A 22,097-nucleotide genomic window follows, 5' to 3' on the forward strand; every position below is an offset into this window, starting at 1 on the left:
CCATCACCTCCCCTCTTCTCCCTAACAGCATCTTTCCTGCTTTATCACTTTAGGGTATAATTATTAAATTTAATATTTCTCTTCCCAAACAATGAAGTAGGGTGATGGATATTTCAGATGTATAACCTCCCTCAGTAAGATCTGAAGGGTTAGTAAAGGCACACTGATGTGGTACCCACACCAGGGGTTACCTTGGTAAGCTTAAGGTTTGACCTCTTAAGGGCAAACCTTCCAGAGGTTCCAAAGTCCCCAGCCAGCCAGAACATTCCATCCTTAAGGAAAATCCGACTTTAAAGGTCAATTAAAATTGAGACAGCCAAGGCTTCTGTCTCTTGGCCTAGCCAGATCAGTCTGAAAAACATGCTTGATCTGGTTCATTCGATGCATCCAGCCAAACCATAAGGACTCAGAAGTGTTGCAACTCATTAATAAGGCAGATCCGCCAACGAGCCTGATGGATTCTTTTTTTCAACGCTGCCTCTAATCTGTTCTTGTCCTATTGACCCCGTCACACTAGGAAAAAAATAAGGGGGGGGGGGAGGGTTTTTTAAAAAACTCATTGTTTATATTATTGTTCATCAGGTATTTCTCTTTGAACACATTTATTTTGTGAGGGTCACCTGATCTAGTAAACCACTGGAAAATCAGAAACTTAGATGAAAAACATTTAACGCAAACATGCTGATGTGAATACAGAACCCTGATCCACATCTGTGTTCTAGGGACCTTGGTTTTAATTAGCTCGTTTAGCACTTTTCTTTTGCCCTTTGGCCTTTACTGGGCTGCCTTTCTATTTCCATGATTGATTTTCCTGGAAAAACTGTGTCTTCTGACATAACCTAGGAAGAATGGGCAAGTCATCATATACAATTTGTTCACAAACCCAAATTAGTCTATTTTATAATTAACCACCACCAAAAAACTTGCCAAAGAGGCCGTGAGAGGCACGATGCCTTTCCCCCTGTGGCCCTTGGCTAGGTCCTCTTTTTGCAGTGTGCAGAAGCAATTTCCCAGGTTTCTCTAAAGACAGAATGGGAAGATGGCAATGCTGCCAAGTGCTTGCCATTTGGAAAGAAGAAAACAATAGAGTAAGCGAAAGAGGTATAGTAGGGTCTTCATTTTCTAGGCAATGACACTTTCACACTTCTGGTTTGTAACCAGTTCATCACAACCAAAGGATCCCTGCTCCGTGTCCTGCATCCCTGGAGAAGGACCAGTGGGGCGATGCCTTTGCTGCTTAGACTTAGTGCTGAAAACTGATCCGGGTGCCCGGTCCAGGCGGAGGCCCCAGGGGCATCAGCTCACAGATTAACACCTTATGAAATTGAATTCCCTGTCCTGTGTCTATGTGGGAGGGGAGGTAGGAGGCAGCAGACACTCGCAATTAACATACAAGCATCCACGTGCCACGTCCTCATTTGACTTTTGCGGCACAAAACTACGTGACACCGCTCTATGTCTCCTGGTCCGTTGTCGCCCCGCAATGCATCAGCTGCACCAGCTGCTTTGCTTTCTAACTGTGGCTTCCACGTGACCGCCAGTCTAGGTTAGGAGTTATGCTGTATGGGATAACCCTTCCAAATCTGCATCCACCTTTCCTCCCACCCCAGCACTTCCTCCCTCTGGTTTTCTTCTATGTATTTATTTTTCCTCCCTTAGTGCCAGGCATGCTGTGCCAGGGACTTCAGATCGCTCCTTCACTTCTTAACCTTGTTTTCCCTCCTACCTGGCTTCCTCCCTCTCTCCGTCATTCTGTCAGCCCGTCTGTCCTGTCCGTTTGTTTCTTTTCCACTTCCAACACTTTTGGTTTGTTTTTGTATAATCTCTGCAGCATTCTGGTCTCTTACTTCTTTCTCTTCCTCCTGTTAATAATAATCAGTGCTCTTATTAATTTGATTTGACAATGTTCCTGACCTGTTAACTGGAATTTGATTACCATGGGCTTGGCTTGTAGGAAATGTTTTGTTTAATGATAAAGTCTACTGTATCATAGAAATTACATTGCACTTTTTCATTTCAAGAAGACTTCCAGCGACTTGCCCTCTCTCAGCAGAGAGAAAAAGTGTGGTTGCTGAGACAGAGAATGTAAACTGAAAATGTTCCATAAGGCCCCATGTTGATGTCCAGATAAGAGACCTTCATCGGTAAAATATTCCCCAGTTCTTGACCAGCTTGTTAATCAGAAGAGCAAATACAGCTCACCCCGCTTATTATGCATCAGTCGAGTTCTCTTTCTCATTGAACTCGTGAATCTCTCCCAATAATACGTGTGATTGGACTGGTTGGAAGCTTAGCTCCTAAGAGGATCAGGTTCACCATTAAATCAGCCAATATTGTTAAGAACCTGACCTACCATAGTCTAAGCAAGTTAGCCCCACAAAACCCAACTGGCAAATAGAAAGCCTTCCATGAAGCAGAAACTGGTTGCATTGGGGGGTACAGCAGTACCTTCACCTGAAAGTTCTAAGCATCCCATCTCCTTAGTGCAACCGACATTAGCTAATTGGCCAAGTTGGTCAATGCAGGAGAGTACAATCTATTTCAAATCATGTATCATTTTGTGCCAGTGGTTTTGTAGTGCCATAAACTAGGTCTCTAAGTACAACTGGTGAAGTAATAATAATTGTTCCTCAAAGGACAAATCTTCATCATGGCCCAGGACGGGACGATCCCACCCATCGTATGGGGTTTCTCTGATACAGTGCCCTGCTATACTCCCTGTCATGGTGCTTACGTTTGCATCCTACTGTTAAGTCATAGGGATCCTGCATCAGTTTTGTTGCTAACTACAAGTCAAGCTCATGTTTGCAAATGTCTTTGATTTTCTCTTTTTTTTTTTTAAGTTAGAAGTGGCTCTTTGTAAAGACCACAGGAATGGGAAATAGCTGGGAAATCCAAAGAGGCTCAGGGTGAGGGAGGGGCGGGGGCTGGGAGGATGGGAAGAAGGAAAGAAGGAGACAGAGGGTCCCAGTGGCGCCAATGCCGGCTCCTTTTACTGGTGTTGATTCCTGTTGTCTTTGCAAGAGATTTTAAAAAAAATAAAATCGACAGTTTTAACCAAATCATTATTTTATAATTAATGTTTATGATGTGCCAGTTTAGTACACATGTATCTATAACTTATCATTAAAGTAACTGAATAGTATCATTTTTTAAATTATAAATGGCCCCCAACGGGCTTTGCCATTTTATGCTCAAACTGTAGTGCAGAGTATGCTGCACCTTAAGTACGTCTGCAAGAGGAATGAAGTGTCCCGTGTGTATTTCTTGTGAACATGGACAATACAGCATGCCAACTGTTCAGCTGTAAGTCCCGGCGAGGGTTAGGGACGCTTGCTGACGTCTGCTCTCGTCCCTTTCCAGAAGCGGAGGAGCTCTACCAGAAGAGGGTGCTCACCATCACCGGCATCTGCATCGCGCTGCTTGTGGTCGGCATCATGTGTGTGGTGGCCTACTGCAAAACCAAGTAAACGCCCTCCTCACCCCCTCTCCTTAGCCTACTGCAAAACCAACTAAACGCCCTCCTCACCCCCTCCCCTTAGCGCACAGACAGCCTGGCCGGCAAGCTCCACTGCCTAGTCTTGAGAAAAGGGGGTGGGCGCCACAGAGGGACTTGCTCCTTATTTTTTTCCTCCTGAGTAATCCATTTTGAGGACCTTTCCTAATCACGTACATTAGAAAGCTTTGCCTATTTGTGTGAAAGTGTTCAGAAGACTTCTGATAATTGACCGCAGTCCCACGACCGAAGAAAGGGTGGGAGGGACAGGGTTGTACAGGGACACACGCAGGTGTCTGTGGGGGAGGAGCGTGTCATCTCACTGCTGAGGACACGTCCAACTGTACTCAGACTTAGCGGATAAAGGGAGCATTTGGTGCTGTTTGAAATGCAGGGGTTTTTAAAAAATATGATCGTGATGAATTTTCAATTCCATCTAATTAGGTGACCGGTTCCAATGTTCCCAAAGTGAGAGATGTACAAAAGGAATCTCACAAGAGGAGAATTAAGCAAAACTCGCTTTGAAAGAATAAAAGAGAAACATGAAAACAGATTTGTGTTTGCCTTGTTGGTCCTTTAAGCTGGGTTCATGTTAACAAATACAATTACCGTTTGACATGAATTCTTTTCATTTTTCTCTCATACGTAGAACTCCTGCTTCAAGGCTGAAATAATGTTATTAACAGTTTTGTTTTATTTTGTCACTTCATCATATAAAATCTTGAGCCAAAACTAGTCATGGGACTAATATTACGATCCAAGTTGAGGAACAAAGACAATATGCTCTTATGGTATAAAAGTAAGGGCATGGATGGCATTTTCTTAATGTCCCAGGATTCAGTGTGTTGCCAGAACTGAGCAAGCGATAGAGATAAACAAGCCCTCACGGAATCCCCCTTAGGAGTCGTCTTATATTCAATCTGAATACGTGAATATTCACTCCCTAGTTACAGAGAAAAGTGGTAATAGAGTAGGATCATATTATAATTGTGCCAAAATCTACCGGCAAAATAAGTACGTATCTTCACTCACGTACAGTTCTATACATACACACGCTATGTGTGATGCACAGATTCAACACTAACTGCATTTTCTTGAAAGACACACAGACCGGCAAAACTATAAATGAAATCAACCTTGTCAGTTGCATAGCATGACTTGTTACCTAAGACAAATGACCATCCCTAAGACTTAGGCAAAGATGGATTGATTAGGAAAGTTGGGGTATTAGCCACCTCTCAACTTGACTTGTCTTCTTTTTTTTTCTTTATCTCTCAGCAGTCCAGTTCAATTTCTGTAAGAATCCCATGCAGCTTCTTAAATCTACTTGCTAAGCATAGATGATTCCCCTCCTGAGAGGAAGTGGCACTGCCTCCCTCCTCCGCCCTCCCTCCCAAGCCACTGCCTTGAGTTGTGTGTTGATAGAAGAAAGAATTGACTGTACTGAAAAATGTAAATAATAGAAAAAATAAACGCTCCTTTTTTCCTATCCAGGAAGCAACGGAAAAAGCTTCACGACCGGCTTCGGCAGAGTCTTCGCTCTGAACGAAACAACATGGTGAACATAGCCAACGGGCCCCATCACCCCAATCCACCCCCCGAGAACGTGCAGCTGGTGAATGTATGTTGACTCTGGCCAGTGGAAAAGCTCAGCATCTCTCCTCTGTTCAGGCACCTTGAAGTTTATTTTCTAAAGCTCTTAGGCTCTTAGCTGCTGCCATTAATCACCAGGGCTTCCAGGAATCCAAGGTTTCGCCAAGAGAAAATAACGGGAACATTTTTTTAAGTGGATTTGGTGACTGTAAAACAAGCACGTTTCCTCTTATAAAGTGTTCATTAAGGGATCGGAATAATCATGTTGGGTTTGTTCTGTAGGGAAACCGTAACCAGAAGAAAGAACAGGAGAAAGAAAAAAAAAGAAAGAAAAATAATAAAATTCATGATACAAGAATCAGAAGGAAATGTTTTATTTTTTTTTTATACTTTGGCAATGAAGGCTGCTTCAGTCTGTAACTGATTAGCCCTGATAACTGAACTAAAGGCTCTAGAGTCATTTATTTTTTTATTAGACTCATTTGTCCGGTGCCTGATGATTTACTGATTCTGATTAACAAAGGGAGACATTAGGGCATGAAAAGGTCAAGGCCATTACCAACCTTGCTTCTCAGTAGCCAAACTAGAAGAATTTAATACTTTCCAACTCTTTCTACATGATGCCAAACCGTCCAGAGGAAATACATCCTTCATCATTCGAAGATCTATTTTTTAAATTTATGGAGCATTCAGCTTTTAAATATAATGAAGTCATCAAATATTAGATTCTGAGAGTCTTTACATAGCTTTTTTTTTTTTTTACAGATAAGGGCCAGGGCAGAGCTGGACTCAGCTCTCCCGGCTTCTGGAGTTCTACCTTCCTACTCCGCCATCATTCTTCCTGTTTCCTCCATTCCCCTCTGATGTCTGGCTTTTTATAGGCAAAGCTGGAAGATTATATTGCAGTACCATTTTCTATCCTATAGTCAAAGATGGGTTTTGTGTGGAGCAAATATATCAGAGACCCAAGTTCAGGGTTGCTGGAGGTTCAACCACCAGCAAGTCTTGTAAGAAAGACCTACAGGAGACTGTTAGGTGCTGATAAATTAACATATTGGCTGCTTTCCTCCCCCTACCAGTATGTTCATTGGAATGTTCTGCACAGTTGCTAAATTCATTCACTACTGACACACCTATAATCTGTCACTTTATATAATACATAGGAGGCAGAATGACTGCCTGGATTCCAATTATGGCTCAAGCTATGTTACTGTGAGCTTTGACTTTTCTAAACCCTGTTTCTTCATCATAAAAATAATACCTACTTCAAAAAGTTCTTGCGAGCATTAAAAAGATAATCCGTATAAAACACTTAGCCCAGTGGCATCTAATGAATGTTGTATCATTTTTAAACATGATTTTCCTTAGATTCACTGAGCTTACATTGCCTTCCAAGGCGCAAGAGTCATTTGGTACGCAGACTAAAAATAGGTCGTTACATATGACAGTGCCATCTTTCTTTTCCTTAAAGCAAAGATCCACATGGAATAACCTTTCCATGGTTAAGAGAACCAGCCATAATTTCAAGCATAATTCAAGTTGCAGTTTTGTTTTTTTTTTGGTTTCCATGAATATATCAGGTTCTTTTAGAGCCCATAACCCATCAGATTATAAACTGCCCTATTTCATCTAAGACTATTCCTATCCGTGTCTTTACCCGTTATTTAACTCAATTTGGTGTAAATACTAACAGTGTTTAAAAGACAATTTAAAGATGTCCCTCTCTCACTAATGAAAGGCGGTGACAGCTACTGTGATTTGGTGGTGAAAATAAAGTAGAATCTACTTGCACTCAATGTAAGGCCTCTATTGTATGGTTTGTCAAGACGTGTAACCTTGACAACTGCTGTTAAGTCTTTCAAATCTCTCAGTAGCCCTGTTAGTCTTACCACTGACAAGTTAAAAATTTCAACGATATCATTAGGGCACCACGGGCACTGAGAAATTAAAAGAGAAAGATAGATTCAAAACAGAGTTTTTTTTCATTCTTCTAGTGACTTGAAATTTGAAACGAGACAAACCATCTCTGTTCTTTTGTTGCACTCAAATATCTGTTCGTCGTTTTTGATTTGCAACAACTATTACAAAAATAAGTATTGGGCAGACTTTTGTATTGAATTCTAGTCATGTTATCAGTTGGAAACGAAAGAGAATAGGTCTGTTTCTGATAAAACGTAGTTGTGACTGTAGGACCTACACTGCACGCGTATCCGAAGAGCAATCCCTCAACTCCATTTACCTAATTTAAAGACCACAGTAGCTGGGATAGGTTTTGTCATCTGGCCACTGGAAACTGGAATTTATTACGAAGCATGTGTATTAGAAGTAGAGATTTTTGTGTGTGTGCATGTGACATTGTTAGCATTTTGACTTCCCTAAATCTTCAAGTTGTGTCTCTTTGTTTATCCAGCAATACGTATCTAAAAATGTCATCTCCAGCGAGCATATTGTCGAGAGAGAGGCGGAGACGTCTTTTTCCACCAGTCACTACACTTCGACAGCTCATCACTCCACTACTGTCACCCAGACTCCCAGTCACAGGTATGAGAATAAAAAATCGCAAGGCATTTCTCTAAGAACTAATCTTTACACATTGTCTTTTGCTCTCACTGCCTACAAAAGGGACAGGAGGTACTTATGAGGCAGTGAGGTAAAGCAGAGTGTATGGCTTGGGACAGAAACCGACTTTGGACATCAAACTGGCTCTGCCGCTTAACTGCTGTTTGAATTTGAGCCTCAATTTTTCCGTTAGCAGAGTAAGGGGAAATGACACCTACCTTATAGGATCGTTGTTCCTTATTTTAGAGATCGTCTTTTCTCATGCCTGACCATTCACAGAGTTACTACACTGGGAAGAGTTTGTCTTAGAGGCCGTACAATACTTAGAAGTTGACTTCTTCCAGTGGTTGGATTGCCCTGGGATATGCACATGAGAACTGGCTAAAGAGCTGAACCTAAATTCTCAAATGCTCTGGTGATATCCGAATGTGTGCTACCAAGGGTAGCACTACACTTCCAAATGAAGCCCATGAGACAGGTGTTTCCTTAATCTAAGCCACTCAAGAACAGACAGACTCTAAGAATACTTAGTACGAAATGGCATTTGTTACATGTGTGTTGAATGGGTGAACACATGAATAAAGTGTATCCTTGCAAAGCCAGTCTAAATCAAGATCCTGTCGGTAGCAAGCAACTTTATAAACAATTCTATTCTGAGACAAGTACTATCGTAGTGAACTACTGATGCACCAGTCATTCGCAAGACTTGTCAGATCACTTCCTTTCATTTCCATGTGTGCCTATAATTAAAAATCTCTCTCTCTTTGCCTCTCACATTTCCTCTGTAGCTGGAGCAACGGACACACTGAAAGCATCATTTCAGAAAGCCACTCTGTCATCGTGATGTCATCTGTAGAAAACAGTAGGCACAGCAGCCCTACTGGGGGCCCAAGAGGACGTCTTAATGGCTTGGGAGGCCCTCGCGAGTGTAACAGCTTCCTCAGGCATGCCAGAGAAACCCCTGACTCCTACCGAGATTCTCCTCATAGTGAAAGGTAAAACCGAAGGGCAAAGCTACTACAGAGGAGAGAGCACCCCAGTAAGAGAATCCCCGTGAGCACCTGCGGTCCCACCTGAGGAACCCACTCTAATGAGAATAAGGGGCGGCAGCTGCCTGGTCTAGGAGTGCTTCTGGTTGACGAAGCCATCTTTGGGTTTGACTGAACCCACTGCTCGCGAGCTTCTCGCATCATCCCCGTGGCTGACAGGCAACAGACTTCTAAAGAGCTGGAATGATTCGATGTGGAAGGTGCAGCAAACTTGGAGTTCCTAGCTCTGACCTTAGGCTCAGACCCTCGGGGCGGCGGGGGGTGGGGGATGTCTCCGTTTCCTCAACTGTACCTTGAGAGCAGAATGCTGGCCTCAGTGATCGATCAGGACCCTTCTAGAATTCTAAGTGGCCAGTTATCCAAACTCTGGTCGAGCTGGACTCCCGGTCGCACGCATTAACTCTTCCTTACCTTCCAGCCTCACTTAAGTCAAATCAAGGGCTGTGTCATTGCTGACGGCTGTAGGGACGGTTCGCATCCCTCCCGATAGTATCCCTTTATGGCATTCCAACAAGGGATGACTCAATAAGTGTCTCGTATGCTTCACCTCGCCGTCTTCGCGGGAGGTTGGCAAGGCAGATATTGCCTTTGGGGTGGCCCTCATTCCAGAGTGTGTTGGCTTCCTTCTGGGGCTATAGGGTTGGGTCAGGGGGGCAGTCACAGCAAAGGTAAAATAAAGATCAGAGCGAAGTGAGCTGAAAGCGATGCTTAATAAGAATACTGAATTCATAGATTCTCCGGATCCATTTTCACCTAAACTGGGGGAGAAAGTTATACCCAACCAGCATTCCTAGCCCATCAGTAAGCTGTTACTTATTTGTTTTCAAATCCAGCGGGGTTTCTGTCTGTTGGTTTGTTGGTTTGTTGGTTTGTTGACTTTACTGTCTTCTCAGTCTAATCTCTGACCACTTACTAAAAGGTTTACATCATGTCGAAGCGATACTTACTTGGTTTTCATGGGTGGAGATAATTTTGATACACCCTTCTACTCATGCACTGGGAAGTACTTACCCCAAAGGAGACCGGTTTGGAGGCTGCAGGTCATATAGAACCTGCTGATTACTTTTTTTCAAAAGCCTTTACCCCCAAATGGTATTTCAGAGTTTTACAGAATTAGTGGTTGCTCTGTAACTCATCTATGAAAAAGTAGACATGGTCCAAAACTGGTTTAAAACATTAGTCTTAAATTCATGTAATTATATCTTTATGTATGAAGTCTGTCCTAATTCAGTCCTTTTAGAAACCTGAAAAAGAGCTTAGGGATAAATTCTGTCTTCATCACTACATGTGATATTTGTCTTTAAAGTCTGACACTTCCCTGCTTCCTTTCATACCCCAGATATTAGCTAGGACTGCAAGATATACCTGAACCTAGGCATCATGGAGAGAAAAGACGAGGCACTTTTATGGGCTGACTGGATTTGAATTAGCATTTCTCAGAGCGCTTAATTTAAGTATCCCCGAAACAAAATGTCTGGAGACTTGATCCCCAAATATTTCCATCTCTAGACACCTTCCCATTTTAGACACAGCCAGAGCTCACTTCCATATGACTCAGAATCATGGCTGATAAGCACAAGAGTTAATAGTTTCTTGTTTCTGTTAGCTAGAGTTCAGAAGATGGTGTCCTGTGTCATCACAGGTCATGTCAAATTAGACTCTGCAAATGCCAATGTGAAGAGAAGAGTCCTTTAGTGCTATGCATTGGTGACATTTTTATCCAAGCTGAGAAATGTGACTCTGAATAAGCCACATCTTTCTCAGTGCCACATCAGGTCTTCTTGTTCTGGGGGAAGAAACCACGATATGGTAAAAACAGTGCACTCAATGTCTTGACAGCTAGATTCACTGAGCATGATCAGACGTAACATGACATAAGGCGACACGGTACAGCCCAGTCTTGAGCAGTCACAGGAGATAAGCCAGAGACACATACAGCGGTGGGCTTTGGAAGAGAGGTAGACCAGAGATTGGACGGAACTATGAAGCCCAAAATAAGTTACCTTTGAAATGTCATGGTCACTGGGATGGAGAGTTGCAAATTGAATGTTAAGAAGTAACATTTCATGGAAAAGTTAAAAAAGCACATAAATGTGTTACACTGTTATCAGGAATAAATCTAAGTTACTATGCTCTTTTTTTTTCATAAGACATAACCTTATAGCTGAGCTAAGGAGAAACAAGGCCCACAGATCCAAATGCATGCAGATCCAGCTTTCCGAAACTCATCTTAGAGCTTCTTCCATTCCCCATTTGGGCTTCATTCTCTAAGACCCCTTGGCCTTTGGGAAGGTATAGTATTTAAGTAATACTTCTTTCCCTTCCAAATCCCTGAGCCTTGGTCCTGATAAACTGAGAGGTTTCCAGGACCCGGCGCCCTCTTGTCTTAACTCACGTGCTTTTATTAAAATTCATGACGAGATCCGAAAACCTCAAACGCTTTGATGAGCTAGGCAATTTAGCTGATCTTTGCATGCACTCCTGTGAGGAGACTCTTGGCTACCTAATTTGAGATTCCAAGGGTGCTGAATGTCCTAGTGCAAAAACCGAGAAGTGTACGATGAATAGAAATTCTCTGAGGATGATATCTGATGATAATATTGTGAACGATGCCCCCTGACCCCACCCCACCCCCCACCCCTGCTCTACGGCTCTCATTCCACCACACTTATGCGGGGTATTCTCTGCTCACACAGGTATGTATCAGCAATGACCACCCCGGCTCGTATGTCACCTGTAGATTTCCACACGCCAAGCTCCCCCAAATCGCCCCCTTCGGAAATGTCTCCACCCGTGTCCAGCACGACGGTGTCCATGCCCTCCATGGCAGTCAGTCCCTTCGTGGAAGAAGAGAGACCCCTGCTTCTTGTGACACCGCCATGGCTGCGGGAGAGGGATGTCCAGCACGTTCAGCAGTTCAACTCCTTCCACTGCAACCCCGCGCACGAGAGCCACAGCCCACCCCCTAGCCCCTTGAGGATAGTGGAGGATGAAGAGTATGAAACGACCCAGGAGTATGAACTGACTCAAGAGTCGGTTAAGAAACTCACCAACAGCCGGCGGGCCAAAAGAACCAAGCCCAATGGTCATATTGCCCACAGATTGGAAATGGACAGCAACACAAGCGCTGAGAGCAGTAACTCAGAGAGTGAAACAGAGGATGAAAGAGTAGGAGAAGATACACCTTTCCTGGGCATACAGAACCCCCTGGCAGCCAATGTTGAGGCAGCCCCTGCCTTCCACCTGGCTGACAGCAGGACTAACCCAGCAGGCCGCTTCTCTCCGCAGGAAGAATTGCAGGCCAGGCTGTCCGGTGTAATCGCTAACCAAGACCCTATTGCTGTATAAAACCGAAATAAACCCATAGATTCACCTGTAAAACTTTATTTTATATAATAAAGTATTCCACCTTAAATTAAACAATTTATTTTATTTTAGCAGTCCTGCAAATAGAAAACAGGAAAAAAATCTTTTATAAATTAAATATATGTATGTACAAATGTGTTATGTGCCATATGTAGCAACTTTTTACAGTATTTCCAAACGAGAAAGATATCAATGGTGCCTTTATGTTATGTTATGTCGAGAGCAAGTTTTGTACTGTTCCCGTGATTGCTTTTTCACAGTATTTCAGCAAACCCTCTCCCACCCCGCATATTCCGTTTCTGCTGGCTTCTTGTGCGTTGCATTATGACGTTGACTCGATGTATGGTTTACAGGATTTGCAACTGTCCCTCTGTCCGCTTCAAGTAGTTCTCGATCAGTACGTCTTGTAATGGCACATCCATCCAAATACTCCCCTTCTGTGTGAAATATTCTTTTGCTTTCAGTATATGAAATGAGTTGTGTCTACGACTCTGCCAGCCAAAGGTCTGCTTCACTGGGCTCTGAGATAATAGTAGATCCAGCAGCATGCTACTGTTAATTACAGCAGGAAACTGCATTAAGTCATGTTAAATATTAGGAAGAAAGTAATATTGTGATTTTTTTTTTTTCAAAAACTGTATGATTCATCAGAAGACAGCTTGCTTGACAAAAGGAGCTACCATTTACTTTATTTTGATTGATTTTTTTTCTCGGCCAAAAAAAAAAGCAAGTTTTCGGGATAGCAGAGAAAATGGGTTCTGGCTACCGATCAGGGTAAAATCCAGCCCCTAAGGCGAGGATCGGTTTCACCTTCTCTCTCTGGGGGAATGATACAGCGGCTCATCTAGCTGAAGAGCAAACCATGGCTGGAAAAGGTGCAATCGTTCCTGACTTGTGTTTTTTCACTGATTTTGGAGCTAGGGACCGGTTGTGTCTTCTTGGCTCAAGGACAGACATATTATGGCACAAAAACCCCAGCTTCAACAGCACACTCAGCAATTTGTCTGAAGTACTTCTAGAGTGAAATGTGCCTGCTGTACATACTGGTGACGTCATCGTAGGGAAATTCTTCTTAGACTGTCTAGAGGAGTGAATACATAGAAGACACAGGGGAGAGCAGCTGTGTGACTTGGTTAGTAATTTTTAAGTTTTTTTGACCATTCCTTTGTCCTCATTATGTTTCTCTCATTTTTCAATGTTGCCTTGATTAAGTCATAACTATGCATGAACATTTTTGTCAGGAATGGCCAGTGTGCATGTGATTTCTGATTAGTACGAACCCCCTACGAGTGATGATTCATCAGGAAATGGCAATAGTCTTGGAAAGATTGCACCTTTCCATGCAGAAATGACTCCCACCTGTGTGCTAACCTCTCTGTTTACAGCTGTATCACCCGTTTTCCCCCTTTCTTACTTTTTTGCTTTACTGTCACAAAAACAGGATTAAGATGGGTCTGTACTTTGCACGTTCACTTGGGATTGCCAATCCAAGGAAAGCCTGTAGGTAGAAACATTTGAAATAACTACTAATCCAGGAAAATAAGAGAATTAAAAAAAAAATCACAGCCCCATTTCTGTCAGATTGGGCTGGAGCTTTACTTACGTTCCAAGTGGCCTCCTAGGAGCCATGGAACAAAACGGGGAACAGGTTAGCAGGGGGTTCAAAATACCAGACATGAAGTCAAGGAGAGTGACTCTTCTTGTTTGCAGGTGAACTGAATCTATTTCTTCACCAAATCTCTATGTTAAAATTAAAGGAAAGAAGTGACATGCAAGGAGGTTTTAGAAGAAAAATGCAGGCTGAGCATGAGTCATGTCATTAAGCTCCTAAGTGTTTCTACAATCCACAGAGACACCTGTCTACAGGTCCTTGAAGTTACTCTTAGTATTTGGTATCCCAAGCATCCTTCATGGTTCCATGCCACTTTCTCTGCGCTCAGCGGTATCTTCATGTGCTTGTTCACCTCTCCTAAGGAGGCCCTGACAACTCTCCAGGTTGCACTGATTTCCCAATTCTGTAGAATCAGTTAAGCTCATGGCAGGGGAGAGAAAGCAGTCAAGCAGTGAAGAGATTCTCTCAATTACTCTAATATTGCATTTGAAGACCTTGACTCATTCTTAGTCTATTTCAATTAAAAAAAAGTCCCACTGTAATTAAAACTCTAAAATTTCTGTTTCAAATTCTTCAGGCATTTGGAGTCCCATTCTGGAGAATTTCAGGAATAAATAAAATCTTCTGTTGAGAGCAATGAACAACATTTTCCTCAGTATGAAAAATCACTGTAAATTTTCAGGTTGCAAAAATAGATGAAAATTGAGAGGAAATTTTCTTTCCAACTGGTTCTGGTCACTCACCGAGGTGGCATATCTGTTGGGACAGGCTTTCTGTCCATAGAATGAGAGGTTCCCTTGATAGGAAAGGTCAGCTGACTCCTCAGGGCTGCCTGCTGTGGTCCCCGGATTTGGGTTCCCAGAGGCATCTCCAGGATGTTTAAATGCCACCATCCCTGTTTATAAACTCAAGAGTGCAGTCGCAATCCAAAGGAGTGTGAACCTACGTTACCCGCATATGGAAAACTTTTGTGGGTCTTCAGGTAGCAGAAATTGCCCAGAAGTTGGACGGCGACTTTGTTTCCTGGGTCTGAAATCATATCCCGCTGAGAAATGTGGAGTGGAGCATAGTATATGAAAAACTCCTTTTTCTCACTCCAGATTCCTTTACTACCCTACTCTCCCTCCTTGCTTGGTAGGACTTTTGTTTTTGAGAGTACCTGGACAGTCTCGTGCTTTCTACAAAATGGCACTCTGCCTGGGTATTTATGAATGTGTCCCAAAGAGCAACATGCCGTATCTTCCTTATTTAAGTGTGACTGTCTTGATATGGTTAGAGTTTATCCAGGGTCATTTGCTCAGTAACTTTTTTTTTGGCCCGGGGTTGAAAGGTGCATGGCTCACATTGGTGAAAATAAGGAAGACCTAGTTTTATCTTTTAGTCCTGGCTGCTTCCCACCAGCCACAAAGATTTCTATCTACAAAGACCCATGAAACACTGCAGAGAGATGCAGTCAAAAGGAAACGGCCACATATCACAAGTTCTATTATATATTCTTTTGTAAATACACATTGTACATTACTTGGATGTTTCCCTAAATCATTTACTGTCTTTATGAGTCCATGTCAGTTTTTTTTTTACTCTCTCAACTTACTATGTAACATTGTAAATAACATAATGTCCTTTATTATTTATATTTAAACAAACACCTAACATAGAGTTGTTTTCATATAAGTTTAAGATAAATGTCAAAAATATATGTTTTTTGGTTCTCCTTTGCTTTAAAATTATGTATCTTTTCCTTTTTCTTTCTGTTTTTAAAGAATAATTTATTGTTCAGGAGAAAGAATGTATATGTAATTGAAACTATTTGAAGAATGCACATTTGAAGGCCGTGAGGTACTGATAAACTAAAGAATTTATTATCCAACATACTAAGCAATAAGCAATTGTGATTTATTTAAAAAGTTTTGTTCATTTTCCATGGAAGACAATACTGCAATAAAAATGCTACTCTGTGGAGATCTGGGAGTGTGGGTCGACAGACAAATTGTCCAGTCTGTTGGACCAGCACCTTGCCTTTTACTGTGACGGTTTTGCTAATGTAGGACTGTGTTTGATGGATCCCATGATCATCTTTTCTGTCCGTTGCTTTTGCCCCCCTGCCAATTCTTGAATCATCTTCTGCCTGTCGAGTCTGCCTACTACTGTGTACCTTGTTGAAGGAGTCACAACCAAGCAATATGACACTTTCTTTCCCCCAGTTCCCCCGGCCCCTACACACAAGAACATATCAGAGAGGCTATCATGATCGACGGGGTCCCGCTTGTTACCATGCTCTGTACAGACAGCAGGTAACTTCTTCAGACTCATGGCAATGTCAGTGTGGAGACCCATTCAGTCATGAAAGGGAAACTTGTTACCATGGTCCAGGGAGTCTGGTGGCCACCATGGCCTAAAGGCACCCAGTCAGAACCAGGCCCTGCTAAGCTCTCCTAGAGCTTTAGTAAACGTATTTTCTCCATCAGGTCCATGATTTATCAATTCACAGTTTTAAGAGAAAATAAGGCTTCATTGGGTTCTTTCCTCCTCATTCTGTCAGTAAAGCAAACTCAATGTCCATCCTACTGCTCAGGGAAGGGCCTATGCATGAGAAGTTTCCCACATTCTAAGACTTAGTCATAGAAATGAGGGTATTCCTTTTCTTCTTGAAATTAGTCTAAACAAAACAAAAGCCATATTTTAGCAAATAGATACTTGCATGGGTGGTACTTTTTGTATATTTCAAGCCTCTTCCTCATTCCTCCAAACAGAATCAGGACTTCTGAAGTGTATGGAGTCGAAGTCAGCAATCCTTTGAGATGACCACCGGCTTCCTTCAGAGTTTGAGGGTACCCTGAGTCTTCCCACCTCCACATCTGGGTGCAGTTCCTATGACCTAGTGATAGATCCATTAGCGTCACTTCCGAAGCAGTCTGGATGTCTAGGAGGTTCAAAGAGGGGACTTCGTGCCGGTTTTTTCTGTTTGTGTTACCGAATTTCCAAAACTATTCAGAGTCCTCAGATTTGTAGCAATGTTGATTTACACACAAACACACACACACATACAAATTCTTCACACACTCTCCTGAAGTTATGACGTTCACTCATGTCCAATCCACCCAGCCAGCCGTTCAGCACATCGAGGAGTGCACAGAATATTTAAAAATTAAAGACGAAGACACTTCGCTGTGTCTTCAACTTACAGCTGAGGCTTTGTCCATCCCCCGAACTGAAAACCACAAGCAGCTGTCTCAGTAATTTCGGTTAAAATCGAGTCCGTAAGACATACTGATATTGGAGGTAGAAGCATGTGGGGTAGAGGGTGGCGTGGAGAGCAGCGAAGACGCACACGTAGCCACGTTCAGTATCTGGATAATCATTCCAATCCTCTGTTTACTTCACTCACGTACTCCTGCATGTCAAACCCAGGCTGGCTCTGCAGACTAGCAAACAGTCTGTCTTTGCAACCTATTGTCTTCCCCATCATTAGATTTCTTGCCTTTCTGTCCTTATGATAAATGACAAAGGGGCTTCAGGCCAGAGATCTGGGGTGAAGTGAGGCAATTCTGAGATCGAGAGGTTTGGGATGCTGGAATGAGTGGAAATTTCTGATGATCTCATGTAGCATCGCTTTGCACTCTATCTCTGACTTACTGTTTCTACAATGGATGGGTAAAATAAATCAATGGATACTCTTACTCCAAAAGACTAATTTGGCAGGAAACAGAAATGCTTTAAGTTTACAAAAGAGCCATCCTGCTGCTACAGGAAGCTGCAATATTCCTAACCTTTAAGGCTGTTGTACATAGTAGTCAAACCCACTCCTGCGTGTACTCCTACTGCACTCCTGGGATGGCATTTGTCAGACCTCTCCAGTGAGCCTTTGGTTTTGAACTTCAGTGAGCTCCAAAACATCACCCACCAGGGGGATAGGAAAAGGCATTTGTTACCTGGAGGAAACCTATCATGACCCACCTAAATCCTTTTAAAAACAGGAGAGGGAGACCAGTAATTCCTAAAGAGGAAACAGAGACTAGTGTAATAGTTCCACCCGGGATCTTTCTCTAACCCTCCCCCTTCAAATGAACTTTTAGGGACGGAATTTGATGGAAGAAACAACACTTCTTCCCACCTCACAACATGCCAAAGAGGCTAGAGAATTACTACCTTTGTAGACATAAACATCTTTAATAGCTTATGTATGTGTGTGTTCATATTCAGAGAAATAAACTATTAAATATAATAACATTTTATAAAATTTTATGACTTAAAACATCCTGTATTTCTTTTTAGTTCTCTTAATACGTTGGGATGTTGGTAGGCTAAATCATGAGGAAAACTTAGGCTCAGGAAGGCTAAGAATTCTTCCTAAAGCTACGCCTCCGTCCGTTGCGGAGGTGATACTTGCACCCAGGTTTTCTGATTGTGTCCCTCCTCTTCCCCCCCGAGCCAAGCACAAACAACTCTTTCACTTTCAGCTCTTGACCACATGGACAGTACAAGTTCCATGCAAAACCAAGTTTCTACTGGAAAGAATAGGAGCCCTTGGGGTGTGGCATAAAGTTACTCTGGAATCCAATCTGCTTGGCTGAGTGACTCTATGCCCCTTTCCCTAAACATGGCTTTCCATGGAAATGAAGTGTAGCCAGGGGGATAAATTCACAATTTCAATATGTAGGTAGCATCCTACAGTGCAAAGAGGAGGGGCTTTGCTGTCAAAGCTCTGTCCCCGCCACTTAGCGATTTTGAATTTGGACAATTTCCTCCTCCAAGCTTATTTCCTGATCTGTAACATGGGAATTCAAGTGACTTTACAAAGCTGTGGTATAGTGAGGATTACATCTGACCACACAGAAGGAAGCCAGAAAATGTCTAGCTCATAGTGAGTATTCAAATGCTACCTTCCACTTTCTCCTTCCCCTCCGGTTCTTTATTTTGGAAACTAAATATTTTAGTCCCAAACAACACACTTTATATTGCACAAACTGATCGGTTAAACACTTTTTTTCGTATCTTCAATCTAGTGCCAGGAGGCAAATCCATTTTTAATAACAACTCTATGTTGAGCAGCATAATTATTGAAAAAGATAGAAAGTTCTATCTTAAATAGGTTCTTTATTTTAGGTATTTGCTTCTTATGTAGCCACACTGTTTCCCATAAAGTCTCTGATTTTTTAATGGCTTATTGCATTAATGTTTCATTATAATTTCACGGAAATTTACTGAAACATAACGCTTCATAGAGTTTTCGTAATACTGTCTTCAAACTTCATGGCAAACATCTGATAAAACAAACACAAAAGGATCCTAAGTTGATAGGATACCCACGCACACCCTTCTGCCTTAGCTTGCACCCAGGATGTTCAAACCAAATCATTAGATTACATCCAGGATGTCTATTTCCTTAAAAAGCTATAATCCAGGCAAAGGTCTACAGAGTGACAAAATTAGAGGCGTCAGATCCCAGACTAAGTCCTACACGTAAGAGACCACGTTATTTATGGACGGTTCTCACCCACTTCCATTATCTAGCCCATAATTTTTCATGCTCTATTCCGTCTTTATGCATGTATAACAGGATGATTTTTCTCATCGTTGAGTATGAAGCAATGAATAATTTAGAGACTTCAGCTTTTTCGATTCCATTCTTTAAAACTGCCTCCTACATCAAGGATGGTGGGTGACTTGGTCTTACCATACCCATCATCAGACTTGTGGTATAGTTAATACGGTTATACTGCTAAAGGCAAGTGAGTGTAATATCACTGCCCATACATTATCCTTCATTTAAATAAAAATGTATTTCATTGAAAATAATCCTGACTCCCTCTAAAAAGAATACATGAAGAAGTTTTCTTATATTTTTTAAGGAAATAATCTAGCTGTAAACTTTGTATCCTGTTCATTATTAGTTATCATCAGGAGTTAAGCAGACACTTGTTCTCGATTCCATGACTTTCATTAGGTGATTCCTTCTTGCCTGACCTTGAGCCCTTTCTCTTGAAGTGAGGGGCTTAGACTGCTTCCCCAGGATTTGGGGGCTTCAAGCTAGGGTCGTGTTCTAGAGCCCCTGCAGTTTCCCACAGTTGAGCCTAAAGTGACCTTTCCGTCTTCTTTGGAGGAAATCTTCATTGGTGTGTACTTTAGCCGCTAATAAGGTAACAAAACAGACAATTTCCCCTTGGGTCCTAGACTCTCTACTATGAAGAATAGGGAAGAGAGAAAGTGCTATGGGTGAGAGCCACTTGTTCTGAGGTCCTGAATTCCCAGTAACCAGGTTCCTGCTGATTATAAGATAATTCTACTCTCATACGAGAATCTTCCTGCAAAGATACCATCCTCCCTTCTGAATAATCTTTTTTTCTTTTCAAATAAAGACCTCCCTCAGTAACTCCTTAGTTTATAGACCATCTCTGATCTCTCTGACTTCAAATTCTGAAGTCATAGGACCATGTATCTTCACACTTTGATCAAAAATTTAATCCGAAATGATGGGGTTTAGGATTTACAGTAATTTATTAACCCAGGAAATCTACCTTGATCTGTTGTAGGCACTGCAGAAAATTTTAGGGCAGAGCCAGAGGGTATCACATGTCCTTGACCAAAAACTCTTTCACAACGTGAAATGATGCTGACTCCACCGCTCATTCTGAGTTCTGCTCTGTCTGTCTGAGGAGTTAGATCTCTGGCCAGGAGTGTGAGGGGAAGACCTTGCAGCCTTCCTGTTAATCTGTTAATGCAGAGTTCATGAGACTCAGGGATCCACTCAGGGTCAAAATCATGCGAATGAGCGAGCAAAGGAACAACTAAGGGAAAACATCCCCTCTCCTGGCTAAGAGAGCCCCATGTCACCCATGCAACAACCTGAGCAATACTCTAGATTTCTCCCTCCACATCTCATTGGTGACAATGGTGATTGTACCACTGACACGTCACACACAACCCTCCCTTCCTCCAGAGCCCCGCTGCTTGCATTCTTGGTCCTGCCCTCATCATGGGACCCTGTTAGCCTCCTAACTGATCTGCTTCCTTCAGCTCCTCTGGGGCATCCTTCACCTCCTGCTGGAAGGTTCTAACTTGCAAACCCTGTCATGCCATTCTCCTGGTTCTAACCCTTCCATGGCTCCCGGTGAAGCTTAACTCAGCCTGACATAAGATGCTCTTCCCAGGCTGGCTTCTGCCAAACTCTTCCAGCTCATTTCCCACTTTCACACTTCACTCCATCTTATGATTTTCTCTTTTCCAAATACACCCCATCAGTGTTTATCAAACTCTAGTCATTGGTATACCGACTTCATGATGATTACCATATTCATGTACCACCTGTATTACTTTTTGCCTATGGTTTTTATTTCAATTGATTGCACTTCTAACTAAAATAAAATCATTTCCAGTGAAACTTGGTATCAATGCTGTGAATGGAAAACTGCAATCAGTTGCCATAATTAAAACTGTAAAAATAAATATAATAAAAATATAACAAAATCATTAAGCTCTGAGAAGACACTGTTGCCTGTATCTGAGCTGGAAGCCTGTTCTCTGTTTGACACAAAGGGAAATCAGCAAGTGTCAGAGAAATGGGAAATAGATTCAGAAACAAGGAAAGGTTTATTCCTTGAATTAAGCAAAACTGAGAGGCAGTTTACAGGGAGTTACTTCCACTGTTTTATTCAATATTATTTAATGCTAGATTCTAAAATCATTTGGATGCAGTGTTCAATCACCCACATATTTATACAACCGCACAGTGTTATGCTTGTTATATATCCTGGCCCCTGTGCAGACCAGCTGGTTTTATAGGAACTGCCCTCCCCACTTACCCTTCTGACACACTTCGTTCACCCTTTCTCGAGTAGAGAGACTGTCCTTTTCTGGAAATGCGCCCATGACAATTCTCCCCCTTCCCCAGGCGAGCGCTTCCCCTTCGCTGTCTTACTGTGAGCTGTGCATTCTTCTACGCAGAATTCTCCACCTAGCTCACAACTTCTAGTTAACTGAATTTCCTCCCTCAGCGGACCACATACCCTTTGAAAGCAGAGACACTGTCCTGTATGTGTATATCCAGTACCCAACACAGTGCCTGGAACACGGGAGATGCTGGGTGTCTAGAAAACGAATCACGGGCAACGAGAGACACGGGATGTTGACATGGGTTGGCAAGCATGTGAGGAATCCAGACGATCACAGGCATTCTGAAAAGCCAAAATCAAGGAAAGAGTGGACTGTAAGTCATTAAAACAAAATCAGAAACTTATGAGAGTGGAACCAAGCTCGCTAAATCATGGTCAGAAGACCAGAGGTCAAAGTCTAAGAGATGGAAGTTCCACGGCTTGACTAGATTTTGTAGCAAATGCTACATATGCCTTGTGATTTCAGCTTTGGCTCCCTCTCCACCCAAGAACCCTGGCTTAAAATTAACCCTTTATTCTCCCTTCTTCCC

At 42.4% G+C, this 22,097-nt stretch overlaps 1 protein-coding gene across 9 annotated transcripts in view; it reads left to right on the forward strand.

The window, feature by feature from the left end:
• NRG1 (neuregulin 1) overlaps positions 1 to 12,056 on the forward strand; it is a gene marked incomplete at both ends in the record, with an annotated part of 1,016,643 nt that extends 1,004,587 nt beyond the window's left edge. For 5 of the 9 annotated variants that reach the window (XM_082680222.1, XM_082680220.1, XM_082680221.1 and 2 more), the window contains 5 exons: positions 3,364 to 3,466; positions 4,991 to 5,117; positions 7,500 to 7,630; positions 8,437 to 8,643; positions 11,394 to 12,056. In XM_082680222.1, the coding sequence (XP_082536348.1) occupies positions 3,364 to 3,466; positions 4,991 to 5,117; positions 7,500 to 7,630; positions 8,437 to 8,643; positions 11,394 to 12,045 (1,220 nt within the window). Of the gene's footprint in view, positions 1 to 3,363; positions 3,467 to 4,990; positions 5,118 to 7,499; positions 7,631 to 8,436; positions 8,644 to 10,847; positions 10,969 to 11,393 lie in introns of those variants that run through there. The other 4 variants (XM_082680226.1, XM_082680225.1, XM_082680223.1 and 1 more) reach the window with 1 other exon arrangement.
• Positions 12,057 to 22,097: the final 10,041 nt, after the last annotated feature.

The sequence above is a fragment of the Grampus griseus genome (genome assembly GCF_964374135.1).
Source record: "Grampus griseus genome assembly, chromosome: 21".
NCBI lineage: Eukaryota > Metazoa > Chordata > Mammalia > Artiodactyla > Delphinidae > Grampus > Grampus griseus.